The 25,285-nt window shown below is 51.0% G+C and overlaps 1 protein-coding gene across 4 annotated transcripts in view; it reads right to left on the bottom strand.

The window, feature by feature from the left end:
• Positions 1-6,095: 6,095 nt before the first annotated feature.
• TRIO (trio Rho guanine nucleotide exchange factor) overlaps positions 6,096-25,285 on the bottom strand; it is a 372,926-nt gene continuing 353,736 nt past the window's right edge. For 3 of the 4 annotated variants that reach the window (XM_068535156.1, XM_068535157.1, XM_068535158.1), the window contains exons 48-57: positions 22,541-23,352; positions 18,354-18,601; positions 16,689-16,827; positions 15,837-15,864; positions 15,477-15,639; positions 15,073-15,194; positions 13,635-13,713; positions 11,712-11,912; positions 9,018-9,156; positions 6,097-8,404 (exon numbers count right to left, since the gene is read on the bottom strand). In XM_068535156.1, the coding sequence (XP_068391257.1) occupies positions 7,850-8,404; positions 9,018-9,156; positions 11,712-11,912; positions 13,635-13,713; positions 15,073-15,194; positions 15,477-15,639; positions 15,837-15,864; positions 16,689-16,827; positions 18,354-18,601; positions 22,541-23,352 (2,486 nt within the window). In that variant the 3' untranslated portion in view covers positions 6,097-7,849. Of the gene's footprint in view, positions 8,405-9,017; positions 9,157-11,711; positions 11,913-13,634; positions 13,714-15,072; positions 15,195-15,476; positions 15,640-15,836; positions 15,865-16,688; positions 16,828-18,353; positions 18,602-22,540; positions 23,353-25,285 lie in introns of all 4 variants that reach the window. The other variant, XM_068535155.1, reaches the window with a different exon arrangement.

Genomic DNA, 25,285 nt, shown 5'->3' with positions numbered 1-25,285 from the left:
TCTGACAAAAGTTTGGAAGTAGCCATGATAAAAACCCTTCAGGGAACAATTACAAACGTGCTTGAAATAAATGAAAAGATCAAAAGTCTCAGTGACCAAATAGAAGATATAAAGAAAAAACAAATGAAATTTTAGAACATAGAAATACAACAGCCAAAATAAACTCAGTGTATGGGTTCAACATAGGAGTGTATGGGTGGAGAGAAGAAAGACTCAGTGTACTGGCTGATAGAAAAATAGAAGTTACCCCATCTGAACAACAAAGAGAAAACAGCTTGGGGAGGTGGGGAGGGGAAGAACACTGCCTCAGAGACCTGCGGGACCAAGTCAAAAATGTCTACATACTCATGTCACTGAAGTCTTTGAAGGAGAGAAGAAAGAAGGCAGGGCTCTAAAAGTACTGGAAAAAAATGACTGAAATTTGGCAAAAGATATAAACCTACAGATTCAAGAACCTGAATGAATCTCAGACAGAATAAACACAAATAAATCCACACTAAGACACATCATGGGCAAACTTGTGAAAACTAAAAACAAAGAAATCTTGAAAGTGAGAGAAAAACATCTTACTTACAAGAGAAAAAATTTGGATGACAGTAGATTTCTCATCAGAAGTCATGAAAGCCCAAAGGAAGTGGCACATTTTCTAAGTGCTGAAAGAAAAGACCTGTCAGCCCAGAATTCAAGGTCCAGGAAAAATATCAGGAACGAAAGGGTAAATCCAGGCATTTTCAGATGAAGGAAAACTAAGGGAATATGTTGCCGGCAGAACTACCCTAAAAGAATGGTTTAAGATAGTTCTCTAAGTAGAAAGGGAAGGATAAAGGAAGAAACCCTGGAATATCTGAAAGGAAGAAAGAACGATGGAAAGAGCAAAAATATGAGTAAACAGAGTACATTTTAGTCCTTTTAATTATGTTTGACAGTTGAAGCAAAGTTCTAACATTGTGTGATGTGTTCTGAATGGAGGAGATATTTACAACAGTTATAAACTGGAGAGGGTAATGTGACAAAAAGAGAGGGAAGTGTCACAGAAAGTGGCAAAATGGTGACACCGGTAGGCTGTGATGAGTCATGGATATATAATACCTAGAGAAACCACTAAAGTGATACAAAGAAATCAGTAGAGACGAATCAAAATGGAATTCTAAAAGTGCTCAAGCAACCCACAGGAAGGCAGGCGAAAGAAAACAGAAATGGAAACCAGAGAAAAGAACAATAAACCAAAAAATAAAAGTGCAGGCTTAAGCCTTACTTTTACAAATAATTACATTAAATATAAATAATCTAAATACACCAACTAAAAGAAATGGGCACTGTGGATTAAAAAGCATGATCCAATTGTATGCTGTCTGTAAGAAATCTACTCATATATAATGATATAGTTATGTTAACAGTTAAAGGATGGAAAAGATATATGATGCAAACATTAGTTTAAAAAAGGTAGGAGTGACTACATTAATATCAGATGAAGTGGGTATTAGAGCAAAGGAAATTACTAGAGAGAAGAATGGAATATATTGCAAAGTGATACAAGGGTTAACCTGCCAAGGAGACACAGTTATCCCAAGTATGTGTGTGTCAAAGAACAGAGCTGCAAAATATGTATGAGGCAAAACCAGATAGACATGAAAGAGGAAACAGAAAAATCCATAATTATAGTTGGAGACTTCAACATTCTTCTATCAATAATTGAATAAACTAGACATGACATAGATCAATCTGAAAAGCACAAACTATCACAATTCACTCAATATGAAATAGATCATTTGAATAACTATGACAATTAAGGAAAGTGAATTCATAAAGCAAAAATTTCACATAAAGAAATCTCCAGGCCACATGGTTCCACTAGAGAAGTCTCCCAAACATTTAAAGAATTAACACCAATTTTATACAATCTCTTCCAGAAAACAGAAGAGGAGATAACACTTCTCAATTCATTTTATGAAGCTAGTAGTACCTAATACCAAAACCAGACAAAGAAAGTACAAAAAAAGAAAATTATGGACCACTATTCCTTATGAATATAGACATAAAAATCCTTAACAAAATATTAGTAAAGACAATTCAGAAACAGAGAAAGAATGATACACCATGACTTAGTTGGGTTCATTCCAAGGATGCAAGGTCGGCTCAAAATTCAAAAAAATCAATCAGTATAATGCACCATATTAATAGGTTAAAGAAGACAAATTACATGATCATATCTATTGATACAGAAAAAATCTGGCAATATTCAACACCCATTCATGATAAAAACTCTCAGAAAAACAGGGATGGAGGAGAACATCCTCAACTTGGTAAAGAGTATGTATAAAAATCTATAGCTTACATTGTATTTCATGGTGAAGGATGGAATGCTTTTCCACTTAAGATGAGGAACAAGACAAGGATGTCTGCTCTCACCACTTGTATTCAACATAATATTAGAAGTTGTAGCTAGTGAAATAAGGAAAGAAAAAGAAATAAAAGGCATACAAATTGGAACAGAAGAAATATAACTGTTCTCTATTTGCAGATGACATAATTATGTAGAAAATCCTAAGAAATCTACAAAAACACCTAGAACCAGTGAGTTTAGCAAATATGTAGAATAAAAGATAAACATTAAAAAATTAATTGTATTTCTGAATAGTAGCAACGAATTCATGGACACCAAAAGAAAAAATACAATATTTATAATTGTTTAAAAAAAGAGAAATATTTAGGTATAATTCTAACAAAACATATACAAGAAATTTTAAAACTACAAAATGCTGATGACAGAAATCAAAGAAAATCTAAATAAATGGAGAGCTACAGTGTATTCATGGATTGGAAGACTCAACATAGTAAAGATGTCAATTCTTCCCAAATTGATATACAGGTTTAACGCAATTTCTATAAAACCTCCAGCAAGATATTTTGTAGATAAAAACAAGAGTATCCTAAAATTTATATGGAAAGGCAAAGGAACTAGAACAGTTAAAACAATTTTGAAAAAGAAGAATAAAGTGGGGGGAGGAGCAGTACAGTCTACCTGATTTCAAGACTTACTGAATAGCAACAGTCATCAAAACTGTGTGGTTTCAGTGGAGGGACAGGTAATTAGATCAGTGGAACAGGACAGAGAACCCAGAGATAGACCTACATAAATGGGCCCAACTGATTTTTAACAAAATCAAAGAAGGGTAGCCTTTTCAACAAACAGTGCCAGAACAACTCGACATGCATCTGCAAAACAACAGCAAGAAAACAAACAAAAAAAACCCCAAAACCCCTCAACTTATATTTCATACCTTATACAAAGATTAACTCAAAATGGATCATGGACTTAAATGTAAAACTTAAAAACGTTTAGAAAAAACAAAAAACTTGGGAGAAAAAGCTTCAATGTAGGGCTAGGTAAAGAGTTCTTAGACTCAATACCAAGAAGCTAGATCCAGAAAAGAAAGAACTGATGAGTAGGACTCCATCAAATTAAAATCTTTTTCTCTATGAAAGATCCTGTTTGGAAAATTGAAGGACACACTACAGAGTGGGAGAAAATGTTTGACAATCAGATCTCTGACAAAGGACTAGTATCTAGAATATATGAAGAACTCTCAAAACTCAACAATAAAAAGCCAAAGACTCCAATGAGAAAATGGGCAAAGGACACGAAGAGACATTTCACAGAAGAGGATAAACAGATGGCAATTAAGCACATGGAAAATGTTTAACATCACTAGCCATTAGGGAAACGCAAATTAAAACCACAATAACATGTCACAATGCACTTGTCAGAATGCCCCCTCTATCCCTGGTCAAAACAGTGACAACACCAAATGCTGGAAAAGATCTGAAGACACTGGATTACTCATGTATTGCTGGTGAGAATGTAAAATGGTAGAGTCTGGAAAACATTTTAGCAAACCTTCAAAAATGAAATATGCAACTACCATACGATCTGCCAATTGTCTGACATTTATGCCAGAGAAATGACGACGTATGTTCACACGAAAATCTGTACACATATGTTCATAGAAGCTTTACTTGTGACAGCCAAAAGCTGGAAAAAATTCAGACGTCCTTCAATGGGTGAATGGTTAAACAAACTATGGTACATCCACACTGTGGAATACCACTTGGTAATAAAAAGGAAGACTCGATACCCACAGCAACCTGGGTGAATTTCCAGAGAATTACGCTCAGTGAGAAAATCCATCTCAGGTTATATAGTATGTGACTCCATTTATGTTAAGATTATGGAAATGACAAAATATAGAAATGGAGAACGGATCAGTGGTTGGCAGGGGTTAAAGGCAGAAGGGAGGTGAGTATGGCTAGAAAAGGGTAACAGGAGGGATTCTGGTGGCGATGGGACGCCCTGCACCTTGACTGTACTGACGTCAAAATCCTGGTTGTGACATAGTGTTAAGGGTTTTCAAGATGTTATCACTGGGGAAATCTCGGTGAAGGGTACATTTCATACACCTGCATGTGACTCTACAGTGATCTCACAACAAAAAGTTTAGCTTAATTTTGAAAAGCACATACTAGATGATCCTACTTATGTGAAGTTCAAAGGCAAACTAATTCATGGGTGATAGAAATGAGAACAGCCATCAGCTCTGGCAGGTAGGGACCTATTGGGAAGGGGCTGGAGGAATCTTCTGGGGGACGGTGGAAATACTGGACTATTTTGCTTTGGGTGATGATCACAGGTACAAACACATGTATAGAAATGTATTGAGCTATTTACTTATGGTTTGTGTACTTTATTTTTTGTAAGTTAAATCACGCACACACACTCACACACAGAGCAACCTATCAATCCCACGGATTCTTTGTCTTTACAGTTATGTCTCAGAGATGTACAGTTGAAAGGCCTTTCCTTCCAATGGTCTACGATGGTCTAATATTCTTTGGATATGACTTGCTATAAGATGATACTCATAATTTATTGCACAAAAATACTGGTCATCCTTTTTCCTTTAGAGCTAAAGAGAATGCCTGGATTAAAATTTTATACACACACACACACACACACACACACACACGTATAAAGAGTAACATGCAGAATAATATTTTGCTATTTGAGAAATCTAGGTAGTGATCATGATAGGACACTTTTCACTCATGGGATGCTTTGCTAACCCGCAGGCATAACTACTTCCTTCAACAAGTGTCCGATTAAAAAACAGCAGAGCCTTGCCTCCCTCCTGCTGCTGAGGCGTGCCACGTGGTGGCCACACGACTCCCTCTGGGGCCTGACGCCGAGCTGCTGCGGCGTATTAGGACTGACCCTGCACTTCCGTCCCTCCAGGGCCCACCAAGCATCGTTGCCCTGGCACCCGGGAGGAGGCACACACCTCAGGGGGGGGCGAGCTTCCCACGCCCGGACTTGGGGGTCTTAGCACAAATGTCATCCTCTCACACTTGTCTTAACTTCAGGATCAAACAGATGAAAAATATAGCCTTTATAGTGTGCTGAGCAAAGAGTCATGATCCCAGGGGGAACAAGTCAAAAAAGAAAGCAAAAAGGAATCAAAACAAGACAGATGACAGTGTTCATCAGGAAAGATGACCTACTGTCAGAAGCAGGCAGAAGCCACCACTGGGGGGTCTTCGCAGGTGCGGGTTCTTGGGATTGTTCCTAACGCAGGTGCTGGAACCTAGTGTTTCATGTGCTTTAATCCATCTGAACAACATTAATTTTGCTTTTCTGTGGCCAAGTTGCAACAGCTTTTCCCCTTGCTCTGATTATGTGTACATCAAGAACCAGGGGTACCTTAGTTATTCTAACCAGGACCGGTGCAGCCCCTCTGTAAACAGTCAGCCGACGTTCTGGTTTATATGCCAGTGTCTTCTGAGTCTGGGTTGTGCACCAGTCTGCAGGGGTATGACCGACTCCCGTTGCTGGTGGCCTACAGTGGATTCCCAATCCAGAATATTCTCCTCCCCATGCCCCTCCCCTGACCCACCAGAGGCCTCTCCTTCAGTCTCTCCCTCATTGATCTCGCTTTTTGATTCAATAGTGACCAACTTGAATAAAAGGCCTAACACAAAAATCAGGCAAATATGTTTAATTTTTTAAAATAACTGATGGCAAAATAAAATATTTACATCACATCATACTGTGTAAACATGTAAGGTCTCTGTACAAAGAAATATACATGCAAAATAATGTAAAAATTTAACTGAAATAATAAAAGAAACAATACACAAATAAAAGTTGTGAGGTTACGAATACACATCCAGTTTTGAATCCAATTTCTTTTAAAAAGTTTCTGTACAATTTTACAAGAAACAAACAAAAACCCAACAAAAGAATAAATAAAATACATTGGAAGCTGCAAAGCTCAACTATGCCAGTTTATGGCTGAAGACCCAGGTGTCTGGCTGGCTTGGGAAGCGGGCTGTTTTTTTTGTTTTTTGTTTTTTTTAGTGTATTTCACACAACGAGGATAAAAAGACATCCAGAAAAATTCAAGCGTGCCCAGAAACGCAGCGTCTTTTGTTGAGGGCCTCCCACACCAGCGTGAATTCTGCCACAGTGCCACAGACGTCACTGCCAGCCTCCAGGCGGCTAGTGCTTAATTGGCTTTTATTTCTTACCAAAAGCTCAAAATCCAGCCAATTTTTGTACAGAAAGTTGAATGTCAAAAAGTCTAAAAAGTAGGAAATGTCCAGACTGATTTTGGGAAAAAAAAAAAATAATACTTTGGCATTCTGAATAATAGCATAATAAAATTTAAAACATTACCCTATTATCCAGTTTTATATTCAGAGTATGAAATCACTTTTTACAGTCCTCAAAACTGACAAATTTCACGAAGAGTTAAGCCTCTTTGAACCGATGGCACAGGGCAAAGACCACCCTCCCACCCCCCCCGACACACGCACAAAACCATAAAGCTCACCGTACGAAGTATGTGCTTTTTCTATATATTTATTACAGGTACAACAGAGGTCTTCATAAATAGTTGCATAAAATGTTAAAGCCACAACATTGCACATGATATGAAATAAAACCAAAAAAACCCCAATGAGTGCATTTACAGTATTTTCATCTGACTGTATACTGCTCAACAATCTGATTGACGGCTTGGGGGTGGGACGTGTGGGGAGGGGCAGAGGGGCAGGAGCCAACCCGATGTCCTCGGTGGATGGGCAGACCCCTCAGACCCCCAAAGGAAGCCCCGGGCGGGAGGCGGGGAGTGGGGGGCAGGGGGGTAAGGCGGGGGGGGGGGAAAGGACAGACCGAAGGCAGGACCAGTCTTATATACAAGTAAGGCCTACATTTCATCAGAGCAAAACGATTCATTCTATTTTTATGCAAAAGTTTGAGGTTGAATGCACGTTTCAGAAGCCTAGTCTGGCGTCGGGGCCAGAGGCACACAGACCAAGCAGCTGGAAAAGCTCAGAGCCAGGGGGACCCCGAGCTGGACGAGGCCGCGGAGACGGCCGCCGCTGGGGCGGGGGTCTTCCCCAGAGGTGTTCAGTATCTCCGTTTTGTTCGTTAACACCAGTGGTTGAACATAGGCATTTCGCTTCCTTGAAGAAATCCTGGAAAATGTTAAATTTGCAAAATTCTACTCATGTTCGTTTAAAAAAGTTTCATTTTTTTTGCAGAAACCTGAATAAAAGACTGTGACACAGCAATGCTGTCTCCGCCCTCGCAGAGTGTTCGAGAAGGTCCTCCACCCCAGCACAGCTTGCAGCCCGAGTCCCAGGCACTGCCGAGCACAGCTCACTCGGAATGCAATTTCACACGATGAACGTACGGCAGCTGTTCAGTTATGTTGGTTTGTGTTTCTCTTCAAAATTCAAACGCACAGCTGATTGGCAGGTGAAAGAGAATGAGAAAGGACTTCAAGACAGGTCAAACCCTAGGCAGGAGCCTGCTCTGTAAGAAGTTCTTAACGCTACGAATCGGTCGAACATCGTTCTGGTGTTTGCGCCGCTCAATGAAGGAGGTCAGTCTGGACGTGTCGAGGACGCCCGCGCCTTTGCCGTGGCCGTGGCCGTGGCCCGCCTGCAGCCACTGCTCCTGGAGGGCCAGCGCAGCCGAGGGACGCTTGCCAGGGTCCTCGTGCAGGAGGAAACACACGAAGTCCTTGGCCCTCTGGCTCACTCCTTGGAAGTAGTCATCTGGGAAACTAAAGTCTAGCCGGCAAATGTTCAGGCAGGTCTCTTCCACGCTGTCGTCCAGGAAGGGGGACACGCCGCTGAGAAGCACATAGGCCAGCACTCCAACACTCCACGTGTCCGAGGTCAGGGAGACCGGGTTCCCCAGGATGATTTCGGGGGCTGCGAACTCGGGGTTCCCCAGTAACTGGTGGATGTGGTAGGTCGTGTTGAGCTGGACAGCATCTCCAAAGTCCGCTAGTTTGATGGTTGGCTTGGCTAAACTCTGATCCACTAGGATGTTTTCGGGCTAGGAGACAGGACAAGACAACCGTCATCCACTCCAGCCACCCCCGTCTCAAGCTGAGGTGCGAGGCTCACCAGGCATCTACGAGGTCGACCGGCGCCGACCGTCCACGTGCGAAACGGGACAAAGCCCTCGGGAGGACAAAGAGCCCACACAGAGGAGAAGCTGCCCTGACTTCTCTGGAACTTTCACGCACAGCTGCCGTGTTAAACCGTGCCGGTGAGTGAAGCCGGGGATTCACTTCCCTCCCGGCGGCGGCGGCAGCGACCCTCCGCCTCCCGCCTCAGGCCTCCCGCCTCCGACTCTGCCTCCGCGTCCCGCCTCCGTCACCCTGCTCCAGCCCCAACCCGACCCAGCGACACTCACAGGAACCCCCTGAAATCGCAAGAAATGTCTGAAGACCTCACACGTTTACCTGGTACTTTATTGCTTGCGTGTATCCAACGTTTAAAAACAGAGATTAGAAATCACTGCTCCCATCTCCCACCCCTTGTGTTGGTCCCCAGTCCCCGCGGGCTCCTGGCCTGGCCTCAGAGGACAGGCCGAGAGTGGGCTCTGCATCCCGCGTGGCCGCGCTGGGGTCCCTCGGCTTTCCCGTCCCCGGGGCCCCACTAACCTTTAGGTCCAGGTGTGCTATCCTGCAGTTGTGAAGGTAACGGACGGCTTCCAGAACCTCCCCCAGATATGCCCTGATCTTCCCCTCCGTGAGGTTTCCCCATCGCACCACACATTCCAGGAGTCGTCCCTGGTCAGCCCTGCAGAGGGAGGAATGCGCGTTACGGTGCAGGTCACTTTAGACCCGTCTCCTGCGATATACGTGTCACCTCCGTGCCCCGTTGTCACTGTTCTGTCAGCTTTTGGGGATCATACCTCTACCTGAAGGCAGGACGGGATCAAGGGGGCAATTTCTTTTTAAGCTCACTGTGGAGGCACAAGTGGGGAACAAGGCATCTGGACCCACAGAGGGAACTGGGAGGCGGAGATGGGTGCAGCCAGGCTCCCCAACCCCGCCCCCAGCAGGCTTGACTCAAACCCTGCCCCTTGGATGTGAGCACAAGACCTGGGCAAGCTGCCTGGCAGTGCCTGGCACACAGCAGGCGCTCTGCAGGTACCTGCTGGAGGAGGGGATAATGTGAGACCACCTCCCCAAGCCTTAGTCTCGTCATCTGGAAAACGGGTCATGTGACGGCTGAACGAGAGAACGTTAAGACACATACAATACAGTGAGGGCTTCACGTTGGACTCAAAGTCTTCCTACTGTGAAATTGCTTTTAACATTTAAAAAACACCTATACAGAGCTGCCCTGTGCCAGGGACTAAGTGCTTTCTATCAATTCACGTAATCCCCACGACAACTCTCTGGGAAGAGTGTTTTATGGTCCCCATTTTACAGATGAGGAAACGGAGGCACAGAGAAGGTATGTAACTTTCCCAAGGTCACACAGCTCATAAGGGAAGGCTAGACTTGCAATGAGGTGGTCTGGCCCCAGTCTCCCTGAACACCGGGCTAGGCTACCCTCTTTGCAAAACAGAAATTTATGGAAAGATCAGCCACCTGTTTCGTAATGTCGAGCAATCAAGGGAACTTTGGTAGTAAGTAGTTTGTTACGAAAATAAACCCTATTAACAGCAACGATGAGGCCAAACCACTTAGTTTCCAGTGAAAAGAGATGACAGCTGAATGCACTGAAAATGTACACCAGAAACCGAGGTCCTGCAGGAGATTTCTGACAAGGACTCTAGGACTCTCTTTCTGTTGCAACGCCCTGGGGAAGATGAGCAGAGGCTTTTAGTCACCAAGCTTCTAGAGCCAGAAAGCGCCTTCCCCGGTACTGAGGGCCCACAGGGCCCAGGCCTCTGCCTGGACATCGTTTTAGCCCCGTTAACGATCCTTCAAGTAGCTGAGAGTCCACGGGAGCCGAGGTTGAGAAACTAGCCCCAGGTCCGCCGACCTGCCCTTCGCACACGACGGCCAGCCTTGGGGGCGGCTGGGGAGGGCGGAGGTCCTTCCTGCTCCCTCCGCCATCTGGGAGGTTTGTTAGGCCGGAGAGAGGGCTGAACAGGCCCCCGGAGACGCTCCAGCGGGAGCCCTGGGCCGGGACACCCTCGAAACATCCCCTCCCCGGGGTTGGCGGGGAGCGGGGCTGGGGCTGGACCTGGCGCCGAGGGCCCTGCAGCAGCTGCACCTGTGAAGGCTGTGACACGGAGACACTTCCAAACTCCTTACGAACGTGACCGATGGGATGGCGGGTGCGGGGCCTCAAGGGAGTCCCCGCGAGCAAGGAGCCCACCGTCCCCGTGACCGCGCCCCGCGCGCTCCACGGCTGGTCCTCGTGCCAGGCCCACTCTTCCCAACAACGCGTCAAGGACTAGGAAATGGCACAAAAGATGGTGCTCTGGCCGATGGAAACGAACTCGTGAATCCAAGTAAACGTATGAAATGACTCCCCCTGAAAAGGAGGACTAGGAATTTCAACAAAGCTACATGACGAGGTGTCCCAGAGAGACCAGAATGTTCTAAGGGCAGGGCTTCTCAACCCGGTGTTACTGATACTTTGGGACGATGGTCCTCTGTTGCAGGGCTGCCGTGTGCCCTGCGGGATGGCGAGCTGCGACCAGCAAAACGTCTGCAGACTTTGCCAAATGTCCCCTGGGAGGCAAAATGTCCCCAGGCTGAGGCCCCCTGCTCTTGGGTCAGAGGTCTCACACTCTATCTTTAAACGACTCCAATGTTTCCCGAGATGGCACACAGGGCCCAGTAAGCACCACGGGGACCAGCGGGCTGCCCTGGGGGGATCCACCCCGCTCCAGAGGGCGCACCTACGCTCCCGTTCTCATCACCCTTGGAGGGGCAGGATGGGCCCTGGGGCAGAGCTGGATGCCGAAGCGTCAGACACGAGCGGGTCTAGCCAGCCCGCTGCAGGCGCCCACCAGCCGGCCTCGCCCAGCTGGGCAGACACACGGGATCAGGTCAGCCCGGGGGCACGAGCAGGGGTGTGGTCTGCAGAGGCCTGGCCCTTCGGGACCTTTGGGAACCAGGGGGCATCTCCAGGTTGGCTGAGACGCCCGAGGGAGCCTGGGTGGGGAGCATTTTGATGCTAGGTTTGTGCTTCCTGGTCAGGCAGCTATACTTCCCTCTAGCACTGCTGGAAAGCTCTAGAACTGTGGTCTCTGAGAGCAGACGTGTGTCTTTAGAAGTTCTGTGAATCCTAAAATCCTGATTTCTATACTTCTTGGAGAATAAACAGCAAGACCACTTGGGGTTGAGGCCGAGCGCTAGAAAGAGGAGAGGCAGCTGGCGCGTACGCACATTTCCAGAACCAGGACGTAGCTGGTGGAGGTCTCGAAGGTGTCGAGGAGGCCAACCAGCAGCGGATGCTGGAGGTTCTGCAGGATTCCGAGCTCGTGGGTGACCTGGTCGCGCTTCATCAACTTCTTGTTCACGAACTTAGTGGCCACTGCTCGTTTGGTGCCTTTCTGATCGCATTTCTTAACGACAGAGAATCTGCCCCTAGAAGACAGGTGGAGAAGACCATTTTCAGAGGACTCTGAGCGTGTCACGGAGAAAAGACTCTTTTGACCCAGGCAGCCTCCCCAGCTGGTGGCCCTGCTCTCCCCGGCACCAGCGGAGGGGCTGCAGCCACGCGACGGCCCCGAGGGAGCCTGCCTGTGCCTGTCCTGTCTCCTCCCCTCCCCTCCCAGAGGCGGGCTCCGTCTGGCCGAGGACAGCCACGTGACGTGCTCCCGCCGCTGAACGGAGCAGCCGTGACATCGTGACATTTACCAGGCGGCTTCCACCTTGCTCTCATGGAAACCTCACCGCGCGAAGAAGCTTGGAACGGAGTACTAGGTGGCCCCTGGGCACCCCATGCCTCCCACTTCGGACGGGAGCGTCGACTGTCGTCCCCGTGTCTGTCTTGCCGCTGCAGGATGTGAGTCGGGGGGCTGGTAACTCATCTCTAGTTTGTGGTCTCCAGAGCTGCACCCAGCGAACCACATCCAGGAAGCCTCGGCTGCACCTCGACTGGATCCGGATAACAAGATCCTGGACCTCAAGTCTGAGCCGGCTGCCACGGTGGGATGAGATTCGGGGGCTGGGGAATGCAGACTGCGGGGAGGAAGGTGTGCACACTGCTTTGCCCCTCCTCCCACGGACAGACGGAGTCTCTTTCTCCTCCCTTGGACCTGGGCTGGCGGGTGGCTGTTTGCGTCCACAGAATGTGGACAAAGTGTGGTGGTTAATTTCTGAAGCTGGGCCCTGAGAGGCTGCAGCCTCTGCTTCTGCTGTCCCGGGCTGCATCTGCCATCACACGAGGAGGCCCAGGGTGAACGTCTACGTGGAGAAAGGCCACAGACACACAGGTGAGGCATGGGGGTGCCAGCTGACCGAGCCCAGGAGGGACCAAGAGAATAACTGTCCGGTCAGTGGCACGTTGCACAAAGTGATACATCTCTGCTGCTCCGGACAGCAGGGCTGAGCCTCGTGCGGCGACAGATGACTGACAGGCGCTTCGGGCTGATCCACGCAGGCGTGTGCGTGGATCCCTGGAGCCAGCGGACCAGGAATGGCCACTGGAGTGTACGAGGCTGCTGCGGGGGGTTCTTGGAAAGCCTTTTAACAGGGACAAGCCCAGCTGTCATGCTTCTGACCTTCTTCTTGCCCTACGGGACGTGACAGGAGGTGCGGCTGAGTGCCGTGCCGCGGCAGAAGGGGCAGGGTGACCGAGGGCGCCGCTGAGCCACCGCCTGAGCCCTGGCTGCCGTCCGGAGGGGAACGGCCCCTCTCTGTCGAAGCCCCCTCTTGGTCTACGCAGCGGGACCCTAAATCTCCAGGCACAGCTGAGACCTGGAGGACACATTCAGCCCCTCTCAACTGGGTTCCAGAGAATAATGTCCCACGAGAAAGGGTCTGAGTGACTCTTCCCTGGATTCTCCCAAGGATGGGGCGTAGCTAGTGCTGCCCTGGACACGGAGCAGGAGGGAATTCATCACATCACTGGACGGCTCACGGTATTAAGCCTTAATTCTCTCTTGGAACCTGCACTGGAAATCTCCTCCTCACTTCCTCAGTGTTTAATACCAAAAGGCAATTACAGGTTACATTTCGGATGTAATACATCTAACTTCCAACTGCTGGCAAAATCCGCCATTGAACTTTCTCTGTGGGCTCCTACAGAGTCGTGTCTCTCACTCTGCGATCTCGGGGCGGGGGGCTCCGGGTTCTCCACCGTACCTGCCAAGCTCAGCCACTTCGCTGTAGAAGCAGTCAAAGTTGTCCTTCCAGGTCACCATGATGCCATCACTCCCTGGACCTGCAAGAAAGGCAGCATCTCCCTGAGCCTGGCGTACGGGGCGCCTCTCGGGGAAGGAGACTAGAGCCCTGCGCTGTCCAACGTGGCAGCTGCCCGGGCCGCTGAGCATCTGAACGGAGGCTCGTGGAAATGGAGACGCACCAGAAGTATAAAATCCACACGGCGCTGGGACTTAGTATGAGACAAAGATGGATTTATGTGACAGAAATAAACACACACTTGCTTTTCCATTATTTTCCCATTTGCACTTCTGTAAGACCATTCCTATGAACAGCCTTCTGTCTCCCTAAGCTCCCTTGCTTTCACCAGGGATTTGTTAAAAAAAAAAAAAAAAAAAAAAAAAAAATCACCTGTATACTTTTTGTGACATCTTTTAAAAATTAGAACATTGGTGATTCTCTACTGTCAAATTCAAAATTATCTTCCTTTCCTGCGCTGTGATCCAAAAACCAGAACCCTTCCCTTCTTTGACTTATGAGGTTAAAATATACGGGATTAAGATATACAGCATAAAAACTTCTAAAGACAATTCTGTTTACTGTCTACACACAGGGCACTCCTGGACTCAATTCATCTTTTAGTCCTTTTATTTATTTACTTACCATAGTTTTAAAAAATTGGTTTTATTTAATTTATTTAAGTTCTTTAAGTGTCACTCTAGGAGGCTGCATCCTACACCTGGTGCAGCTGGAGGACCCAGGAGAAATCTCAGCAGCCCTGGGCTGCACAGCTGGCACAGCTGTGAAATGGCAGCTGGGAATCAGCCAGTACGTGTTGCTCACTAAGCATCTGCATACGTCAAGCGCATCTACAGGAAATGCTAAAAGGCCTAAGATACGAGTTCTGCTGCCAGCAGCTCAGGGTTTAGCTGAGGAGAGAGATCAGACCTTGCTGGGCATGGAGAGAGCAAGGGCTTTAGTCCCACCAGGGTCGCCCTGCGCTCATGGAAGGGCTGGGAGGACACACCCTCTGGAAGGGTTGTTACGGTCTAGGACGGGTACAGAGCCTGCTCGGGGCTCACCCACACGCCCATCTTTCCTTTCTTTTCATTCTATGCTACATGAGACTGACTGAGGATAGCTTCTCTTAGAGCTAAAGCATCAACTGAACAATCGGATGAGTGAGAAGTTGGAGACGAGAATGTATCTTGAGCACAGGCTGCCTTGCTCCCACCTGGAGGCTGGACCAGAGGCTCACACGCTCAGTGGCCGTGGGCAGAAGCCCTCACCGTGCGCCTCCCCTGCCCGAGGGCACCCGCCCGGGTGTCCCAGAGGCTGGCCTGCTCCTTGCAGCCCCCGAGTGACTTGTCACGTATCTCAGGCCACATCGAGGGTGTGTGGGGCTCGGGGTGCAGCTTACCTAGAACCCTCAGACTGGCTGAAGACGAGGCTGACCCCATGTCGTTCACTGCGATGCATGTGTAGATGCCGTCGTCCTCGGTGGTCACACCAACGATCTTCAGAGCGGCCTCTCCCAAGTCACTGCCACAGAGGAGGGCACACGGCGTTCAGAAAGGCTCAGCTCTCCCCACCGCCAGCCCCCCGACCTCTCTCCTTCGGGGTCACAGGAAATAAGGAGCTCAAATGCTGATGGGCAATTTCAAGTGGGATTTCAATCCTAGCTGCACACCCAGGTATGACTCTTTCCCTCACGGGAGACGTCCCAGGGCCAGAGGTGACCCAGGTAATCGGCCGCGTCAGTCCCAGTGGAACGAGGTCATGCTCACCACCTGTGAAACTGACCCCCGAGGGGGCTTCCCTCACCTGTAGGAGATGCTGTAGTGACCATCGCTGTTCAAGGTGTTGTGTTCAGGGCCCTTCCAGGTGACCGAGGCCTTGGGGCGGCCACAGACCCGACATCTAAGAACAACGGTCTCCCCTGTCTCACACGTGACCTCGCTCAAGGGAATGACGAATTCTGGGGGAACTACGTGAGAAAGGAGTCAGTAACGCTGGTCACCCAGCCCCCCTCTTGTGCCCACCAACCTCCCCCAACAAATGAATGAGATGCTGCCCAGGCCCAGAGCGCCACAGAAAGCCCACGTCCACAGGCTACACTCGAGTGTCCTGACATGCCCCGTAGACCCACCCTCTAAAGCCTACAAGAAAAAGAACAGAACTCACCGTCATAGATGTAGTTGGGATTGAGAAGCTGAAACGGAAAAAGCGCACAGCTATTAACCAGATACATGAGCTACTCTGAGAAATACTGCTTCTATTCTAGGGCTACAGTTGTTGTTGAAAGATGAGAGGAAACACGACTTGGTTTGCCTGCGTATCAATCAAAACTGACCACATTCCGACTGCCTTTGAATGTACCGGAAGGCTTCGTGTCACACAGATGGAGGAGAGATTGTTCTTCCTACGCACAAACGCACAAATGCTGCTCACACTCAGAGAAGTCCCCTTTACTCATCCCATGGGCTGAGTCCAGCAGGTCCCCGAACCGCCCCCTTCTGCAGAATGGCCAGGGCCCTGACTCAGGGGCCTCGAGTTCCCCTCAGGAGGTATTTCCTTTCTCCCCAGGCAAAACCTGCACAGGTTTAAGGAAATCTGATTACAGGAGTAAAGTGGACTGAAGCACCCGCCGAGGGAATCTGCTGCAGCAGTGAACCTGCGTCTCGGTGTCTGGTCACTTCCCCTGTGGTCTGAGCCACAGCTGCTCTGTGCCCCGTCTGCTTCTGAGGTCCTAGTGTCTGCTCCCTCTGGGAATCCAGCAGCCTTCTTTGTAAGCTACACATGTGCCCGCTCAGGGGTTCACCTGTACACCCGGTTCCTCGGAATACGTATGCATACCTGCGCCACACCGCCCATGAGAGCCCCCTACAAAGCCCTGCGGGTCTGCTCACAGGGCAGAGAGAGGCGGGTTGCTGCCAGGCAAGGCTGGGCGCCAGGTCCGCGACGGCTCCTCCTGGGCCGGCACCAGCCCCGCGTGCTCCCCGAGGAGCACAGGTTCCTGGAGACACCCGTGCTCACCTTCACAGATACCTTGTTGCTGAGTCCTTCCCGAGACTTCCGATAACCGTTCTCTAACTTGCCTTCCCGTTTGCCGTCTTTATCTTTTTTCTCAGATTTTTTCCTTAAACGGAGTGCTGTGTGCCAAGATGTTGACTTCCTAGGGGGACCACAACACATTGTCAGTATTACGCCTTCCTGGTGTTCAGCAAACAATTCCTGAAAGCATCAGAGAAAAGCGGACTGTCCAATTTACGTGGATATAGGGTGACTGAGATTCCTTTAGCAACAGTGATCTCTGCGAAGGAAAACTTTTCTGCGATTCTCAATGACCAGAGATAAAAGCCAAGTTCCTTAAATCAAATTTTAAGGATTAAATATAAAGGCGTCTGTGATGGTTAGTTTTACGTATAACTTGACTGGACCTAAATATTTGGTCAAACATCATTCTGGGTGTTTCCGGATGAGATTAACATTTTAACTGGTAGAGTGAAGCAGACTGCCCTCCATAGCGTGGTGGGCCTCATCCAATCAGTTGAAGGCCTGAGTCGAACGAAAAAAGACCAGCCTCCCTGAGCATGAGGAAATTCTCCAGCAGAATACCTTCAGACTTTACCTGCACCACTGGCTCTCCAGGGCCCCCAGCCTGCTGGCCCACAGTGCAGGTATGGACTCACCAGTCTCCACGACTGTATGGTTACAATAACCACCCCCTGACCACACATACACCCTATTGGTTCTGTTTCTCTGGAGAACCCTAATACAGGGTCTAAGAATATTCTTGAGGAAACAAAGTATAAAATGGGATTCTTCAACAATGTACTAGAATAAAATCTCTGTGTATCAAGGAGAAACAGGACAAGGGACCGTCATGGAAGATGGGCTCTTTGTAGCCTGAACCCAAGCCTGGACTCCCCATGGGGTGTAGGCACTTAGCCCAGAGGTTTGGGGCAGTGCTGGAAGGGTCGCCAGTCTGGGCTGCAAACCAGCCAGGGGTACTGCCATGCTTGGAGAGGAACGTGACCACCGCCTGTGCCTTTGAGTCTGGTCTTTTGGGTTGAAGCCTCTGGAGGCTTAAAAATCACAGTTTTGCGATGTTTCCACTGCCAGAAGCCATCTGGCTGGTGTCTCCTACAGCCAGAGAGGTTCAGGGAAGGGCCGAGTTTGAAACCAGCCCCTGAATTCAGTTTTCTTTAAAGTAATGTTTAACGCGACAAAATTGGTTTCAAGTTACTTGACTGAAATAACGTAGTGTACACAAGGCACGATGGCAGTGGCATCACACGGATCTTTAGCTGAAGCTTACGGAACGAGGACGTCAATGATGCACCCTCAGCACGCCCGATACGAGTCAGGGGCCCTCGGAAAGTCCCCACCCCTCTCCCAAGACCTCTGGGAACTAGAATATCGCGATGCTCTGTCTAGCGGCTTAAAAAAGCTATGTGTGTGCAAATGCAGGTTAGTAAAAGCGCCCATCAGAACAGGTCTGAGAGATGGAACCCGCCCCACCTTCACTGTGGGGCTCCACACTGTGTATAGAGATGACCTGCTTCAACAGACCACAGCACTGCTTTCTCTCAACGGGCTTCACCCTCCCAGGGCCTCTATGCCTCGTCTGTGCTCAGCACCGCCTGCCCCCCGCCCCGCCACGGCTGCCCCGCCACGGCTGCCCCGCCAGGCACTCACTTGAGGGTCCCGTCGGGGTTCTCCATGATGACTGCGCTGGTATGCCCCAGGACGAAGCCCGGAATCCAGCCCTCGGCTGCGGGGCACTGGTCAGTGGCGGCTCGGAACACCAGAAACATGTTCTGTTGATTGCTGGCCAGAATTTGAACGACCTCTCCTTGATAGACGTTTATCTCATCCTCCTTCACTGCCGTGTAATCGTGTGTCACCAACATGGTGGAGATGTTGCTACTGCTGCTACTTTCACTCTGTAGAGGGAAAGATGAACAAAAAGGCAGAGGGGAACTGAAATGGGATCTGATGACACGAAGTCGCTCGTCAGCGTGCGCCACGGCACGACGGCCCAGAGCAGGGCCCACTGGACGGACGCCTCCACACTCTTTAGCTAACTTGGTGCCTCTTTTTCAGTAACTGACCATCAGGATTTCTCTAGAAAGCAATTTAGGAACGATCTAAAAAAAATAAATCACAGCGATGATGACACTTTACTTTGGAAGCTTATTTCAGTCCCATCTTCCTTGCACCATCAGAGGAATGGCTCATTCTCATGTTGATGCCATGCTGGGTTCCATCTATGTCACAGTCATGTCACTGTGACTGTCACGCTGCTGGCATCCCTAACCATTTCCACCTTTTTTCCCTTCTAAAGGAAGAATGCGGGACACCTGAAGAGCAGACCAACTACTGTTCTGCTCTCATGGAGAGCTGCTCTGCCTCCTGTATGTATCCCTGGGTGGGTGGTCCTCCTGTGAGCGTGATGATTCAACCGTCCTGAAGGTGCGGCCGTCATGGGGACGGCATAGCATCGCAGAGCAGCTGTGGACACCACCGGCCTCACAACTCAAGTTTCGGGGACAGCCCCTGGCGTGGGAAAGCCTATCTTCCCCTTATCTTGGAGTCCCAGTGGTACCCAATGTCTTCAGGTCACCATTGTGCCTTTAGTGTCCATCACAGTGACTGGCACGTAGCAGGCACTCAATACGTGTCCAGTAACTCACTCAATGGGGCAAGACTGCAAAAGTTAAACACAGATCATTTCTCAAGACCATCTACTCAGGTTCACAAGCTGAGTGGTGTTAGCTGCTGAGCAGAAGAAACGCAGATGGTGTTTGTCCCAAGCTGTCATTTACCAAGTGACCCCTCTGTTCCAGGGGAGGAGGAGGAAGCTGAGACCTCCAAATCCTGAGCTACATCTTGTTCAATCCCCTCTGTCAACAGCTGGGATGTGGAAGTGGTGTCAGGCGCCCCACTGGCTTGTTCTCAGGGGCTCCCACCGAAGATGCTGTCTGGCCATTCACGGCTTCCCAGGGCTCCGCTGCTTCCCTCCGCTGGTCTCTCGGATGTCTGGGGCAGGTCCTGGGTCGGTGTAGACGCGACTGTCAGAAGCCTTGCCATACGCCTGACAGCCCTGGGCTACTGAGCTGGTACTGGGACACACCGGAGTAGACTGCTGACCACGGTCAAGGAGCCTGTGTGCTGGGAATTCCAGGGGCCAGGACTCTAGGCCCACAGTGGGTGGTGAAGTTAAATACACCGGAGTGCCAGGTTCTCGGTCCTGTCGCGGCTGAGGAGTCTGGTACGTGTTCCCGTCCCTCATGGATGTCCACGTCGGGCTTTGGCCTGTGCACACCCCTTCATGCAATTTTATCCTTTTAGCATGGCTTACATAGCAACACCCAATGGTGTTGAGACTACAAAGCCACATTTGCTAGAAAATGTAAACAAAACCAACTTCTGCGGCACAGCTCTTTTTTATCATATAGCGTACCACCCTTTGTCTCGTAATGCGAGTATTTTGCCACGATAATAATGCTATTAGTAGTTTCTGAGAACTTCCTATGTCCCAGTCGAAGTATGAGGCATTTAAAAATCGATCTCAATTAATGCCAGTGAGCACGATCAGCACTCCCTTACAGAGTGGAGGTTAGGAATTTGCACGGGTCACCCGGCCTCTGAGAGAAAGGCAGGGCTGTCCTTCTATTGCTGCCTGGGTGGGCGGATGCATGGAGGTTCTGCATCCACGTTTGGGGGCTGGCGCAGTCACTGCCTGGGTTGACCCACATCCACTCCACTCTTGCTCTCAGCAGAACTTTCCAGAAGGTGTGCGTTGAAGGAGGAAGAAGGACCTGGGCCGTGGGTTAGGCACAGCTGCTGGGCTGTGACCGCAGACAGCTTCACGGAAGCAGACAAGGAGGGAGGCGGCCGCAGCTGACCGCCAGGGGGATAAGATAGTCTGAATGGGTGGGAGCAGGCAGGGCGGTAGTTCTTCTTAACCGAAAAACGTAAGAGTCCCCGAGGACACTTTCATGCCCATTCTAAGCCTCTCGTGGTCCTCCCAGGCCTCCAGGGCATTTCTGTAAGGCACTTGGACTCACTGGCAGTTTCCCTTTCCAGGTTACCAACCACGTAAGAAACAGTGAGAGGCAGAAATAAAAGGCACCTTTTGCGACCTAAAACCTGCCAGGAGGTGTGCCGCCTGCGACGGTGCTGGCTTCAGAGTAAGCACCCCGGGGGGAGCCAGGCAGGGCCGGGAACCGAGCACGCTCACGGGGGGCGCAGAGACCAGCACGGGCTCCCACGCTGGGGCGGGTGAGGGTTCCCTCGGAAGCACAGGCTCCAAGAACTCCTCAGGCGCTTAGGGGAAAGCATCCAGGTTAGGGTGGGCTGAAGAGCTGCTCCCTCGGCCGGTTTCGGAGGGGGTCTCGGCTGCGAGGCCGCGCCTGCACCCTGAACCCTCAGCTAGGTGCTGGCAGGTGCAGCACCACTGGGCCTCCGCGTCTCTTCCTCTGGCTGACACTGTGCTGACGCCCTCCTGCACACCCAGCATTTCAGAGCTGACTGGAGGTGGAGGGCCAGGCTCCTCTGCAGGACACGGGCAGGCGCCACGACCGGGACGCTGGTGACGGCCACCGCAGAGGAGGCCCGCCCTGACCGCTTATTTCTGAGAATGAGACTACAGGGTACATGCACCAAGACCCGTTTTTCAATTTCTTCCTCAATTAAGTATAAAGGCCGAGGTTAACAAAATACATAACAAAAAACAGGAGGAACGAATAAGGCCATGTCCACCCAAACAAGGCATTAACGGAAGTCCAGAGGAAAGAGAGAGACGTGCAAAAGCTGGACTGCTTTCCTTCTTTCTTTTTTTATAAAGAGAGACACAGACCCTTTTAGGGAAATGTATTTAAAAATTTATAAAGCGATCAAACACACACGCATTAGAACAGTTCTATTCCCTCACGCATGCCTTTAGGAAGGTGTTACGGGTCAGACCACCTGCTGTGTGGGAAGCAGTCGGGTAGGACAGGGAGGAAGCCAAAGGATGGGGGCAAAGACCCCCAGTAACCCTTCTGCTGAGAACGCGGATGGTGACCGGCGATGCCTCGCGGCGCCCGCAGCCCGCACTGCGCCCCCTGCCGGACAGAGCGCGGGCGCTCGGAATCCAGCCTGCCTGCGCCTCCGCTCCCAGCCGCCGGCCAGAGCCCAACATCCAGGGGCCCTAAAGCAGTCTCTCTCTCTTCCACAGTGAAACTTTTTCTTTCTTTTTTTTTTTTTTGGGGGGGGGGGCGGGGGGAAATATTTCCACTGGAGAGATTCCTTCCCCCCACTGTGTCAGCTCAGCTTGCTTTGAGTTGCCGTTGGAAATTTCTTGAGGGATTTTTTTTTTTCTTTTTTCAGCATGAGTCAAAAACGCTGCAAAGATTAATTTAAGGCATAAAAGGGCACAACCAAGCGACGAGAAGAAAGCTTAGCGTGTACAGGTTTCAGTTGACGCAGGAGGTAGACAGCAGGGGCACGGACGCCCCTAAAAGAAGTGTGCGAGGAAGGCAGGGGCGAGAGAGGAAGTTCCCAGATACGCTGCTGCTCGGAAAACGTGAGAGGCTTAGAGACGCTGCATTCGGAAGGTTAATGATGTGCTTCCCCGTGTTAAGGAGACACAAACAAAGCAAGGAGCGAGTTAGTAGAGATGAGAGCGCGCCGTCCGCCGGCGGGAGCAGGAGGTTAGAAGGCGTCCCCGCGTGTCCGCGCGGCCAGGGCACAGGGCGGACGGAGCTGGTGACCGCGGCGCAGCGGCCGGGAGCCCGGAGTTAGTACGAGGACAGCGGCGGCCACGCGGGAGGTTTAGCAGGAGAGCCGCGGGACAGAGGCAGCGGGGCGGGCGGGCGGAGGCGGCCGGGCGCGCTTACCCCATTGCTCTGGGTGGACTGCACGGACTGCTCGCTGGCCGAGGAGCACGTGCTCATGCGGTCCGTGTCCTTGCTGGGGGCCGCGTGGCGCTGCGCCTGCCGCTGCAGGGAGTCACTGTCCCCCGGGAAGGTGAAGGAGCCGGGCCGGCTGGCGGGGGAGGCGGGCATGGAGCTCCAGAAGGAGCCCCCCTTCTGCAGGGGGCTGCTGGGGGGCAAGGGCTCCTTGCCGAACGGAGAGGGGAACGCAGCGGAGAGAGGAGAGTTCAGAGGCGAGATGGCCCCGGGCCTGGGCTTGCCCGGCGGCAGGGAGCCCGGGCCGCTCCGCGCCTCCTTGGCGGGTCCGTCCTGATGCGCGCCCGTGGCGTTCCCGGCCGCCTTCCGGGGGCTCTCCAGCACCTTCATCTTGGGGATCGCCTCCGCTTCTCGCTCGGGACCTTCGGGCTCTCCGCTGGGGGGCGCCCTGGCGGGCTGGCCGGCCTCCGGGGCGGGGCTGCTGCTGGGAGGAGGCAGTGACGGGCCGGGAGTGGACATACCTGACATCTTGTCTGCCTCTGCCTGGTTCGAGGCTGCAGAGGAGACCAGCACGGGGGAGTGGTGTCTGACAGGCTGGGGGATCCGGGAGGGCCTGCTTCTGCTCGCGCTGGGGAGGCCGCCGCAGCTGCCGGGACCGCCGCTGTGGTTGCTGCCTGCGCCGCCGCCGCCGCCGCCACTGCCGCCGCCGCCGCTGCTGGGGGCCCCGCCGCCGCCCCCGCCGCTGCCCCCGCCGCCGCCCCCGCTGTGGTTCCTCTGATACTCGATGGGTGATGTCAAGGCTGCAAGACACAGAAGAGACTCAGTCAGGGCACCGAGAAAAGGACGGTCACAGGGGCGGAGGGAAAAGGCGGCACGATGAATGGAAAGGGAGCGCTGGCTTAATGGCCCAGGGTCAAGTCACAGGGTGGCCACCAACTTCCTGTCACCGTCACCCAGAAACCCCCACCCACCTCCAGGCAGCAGGCTGACACCACCCATCAGGGAAGGCAAAAGAAAAGCTCTTAAATTTAACTACTCTCCTGTTCATGAAGGAGCTAAACTGGCCCGGTCAAGGCGTGTGCGAGGGGGGGAAGGAGCAGGCGTACAGGGTGACGGAGGAGGTGCGCTGCCGTGGGGAGAAGTTTACTGCCCAGGAGCAGCCAGCACAGCCTAAGCATCTCCGCCAAGTGAAAAGGAGTGGAATCGGCCTGGAGCATACCAGGCAGATGGCCAGGGTCAACCGTGAGGCCCAGGGCTGCCGGCGGAGATTCAGCCGGGACTCCACCGGTCCCAGCTGGCTGCCGCGCTGGGAAAGCTCAGTCCAGCTGCCGCAAAGGTCTTTGTTAAACCAGGGAGCAGTCAGGCAAAGAAGAACCTGGCTGGGGGTTACCCCACGCGGAGGTGGTGCTAGAGACCACCCCGGGAAGGGAATGAGCTCCACAAACCCTTGTGGGTTGCGAAGCTGTCCCATCTCCGGGCTTTAGTGATTCAGTTACGGCATCATCTGCAGGAAAATGCAGGAAACACGCCAGATAAGATACATGGAAACAGCAACACAAATTCTTAAAGAGCTAAAACCTTTGAGACGTACGACAATCAGATGTAGCCCCTTCCTGCCTGGGAGGCATGAGGCAGATGTGAAGGAGCATTCTGGAGCCAAACGACACTTGACAAGCTCCGTGTTGGCTGTGGCCCCCCCTCAGAGAGCGAACGGGAGAGCAAAGTGGGGCAGCAGGCCCAGAGCCCACTCCATTCCCGACCTCCTTCAACCCTCGGGAAGAGTATCATCATCGGTCTCTAGGCTGAGTGAGCGCCCAGGAAACGTGAACAGCATGGCCCACTCACGCCTGCAATTTGGGAGGCGGTTCATTTTATTTTAAAGAAGATGGTGAAAGTTTAGAGATTTCCCAGTAGTTACCTGCTATGGACTGGCATTCAGTGCAGCACTTAAGAACGACACATTTAAAGAGACCTGCATTCGCTCACAGTCACGGGAGCAAAACTGTTTTCTCCACGCACAGGAACCGTCCCCCCAGCCGGCCAGCCCCAGCCATCCAGTTCCAACTGCACATGGAAGAAATGCTCAGTCTACAGTCTGGGCGGGAGCCTGGAGTTAACACTCGGGCAGCTGATTACCCCTTGGCCAAAAATGCCACGTGACCTTGACTTTTCACTGAGTGCCTGTGTTCCTGGCTCCTGAATGTCACTCGAGGTATGGGAGTGGTTTTATGTGACAGAGAGATTACAGCGTCCTACTGGACCGGGGTGTAGACACAGAACACGGACATGGAGAAAAGGACAAAGACATGACAATTAAAACCAGAGTCCAAGTCAGTGGCCACCAAGAGAAGCCAGCAGTTTCAGGTCGGGAATATAAAGAGTCGAACTGTCTGCTACGTAAGGTCAGTGCGGTCACTCTCCCTGTGGAGAAGACCTTTCCCCGAGGTGGCTGGCACCTTACTGCTGTCCTGTGTTATACTGTATTATTACTGTATTGCTCCTCTAAAATCACTCATGTCATGGAAATGGGAAGGAAGAAAGATGTCTTGTTTTTATAACGAGGAGGGTGGTGTAGATGTACAATGTGGTCAAACACAAATTCTAAGGTTGCACGCAAGAATGTCTCCAACATCTTTGGCCAATTACATCTGCTGCCTTAGTTTTTCTCATGCATTTCTTTCCCAGGACAGGGCTCTGGGCGCATGTGGTACGAGAGCCTGTGGGACAGGGTGA

Source organism: Eschrichtius robustus, chromosome 2 (assembly GCF_028021215.1).
Source record: "Eschrichtius robustus isolate mEscRob2 chromosome 2, mEscRob2.pri, whole genome shotgun sequence".
NCBI lineage: Eukaryota > Metazoa > Chordata > Mammalia > Artiodactyla > Eschrichtiidae > Eschrichtius > Eschrichtius robustus.
Note: the sequence above shows the minus strand (reverse complement) of the source record. Positions and strands in the feature narration are given on the sequence as shown.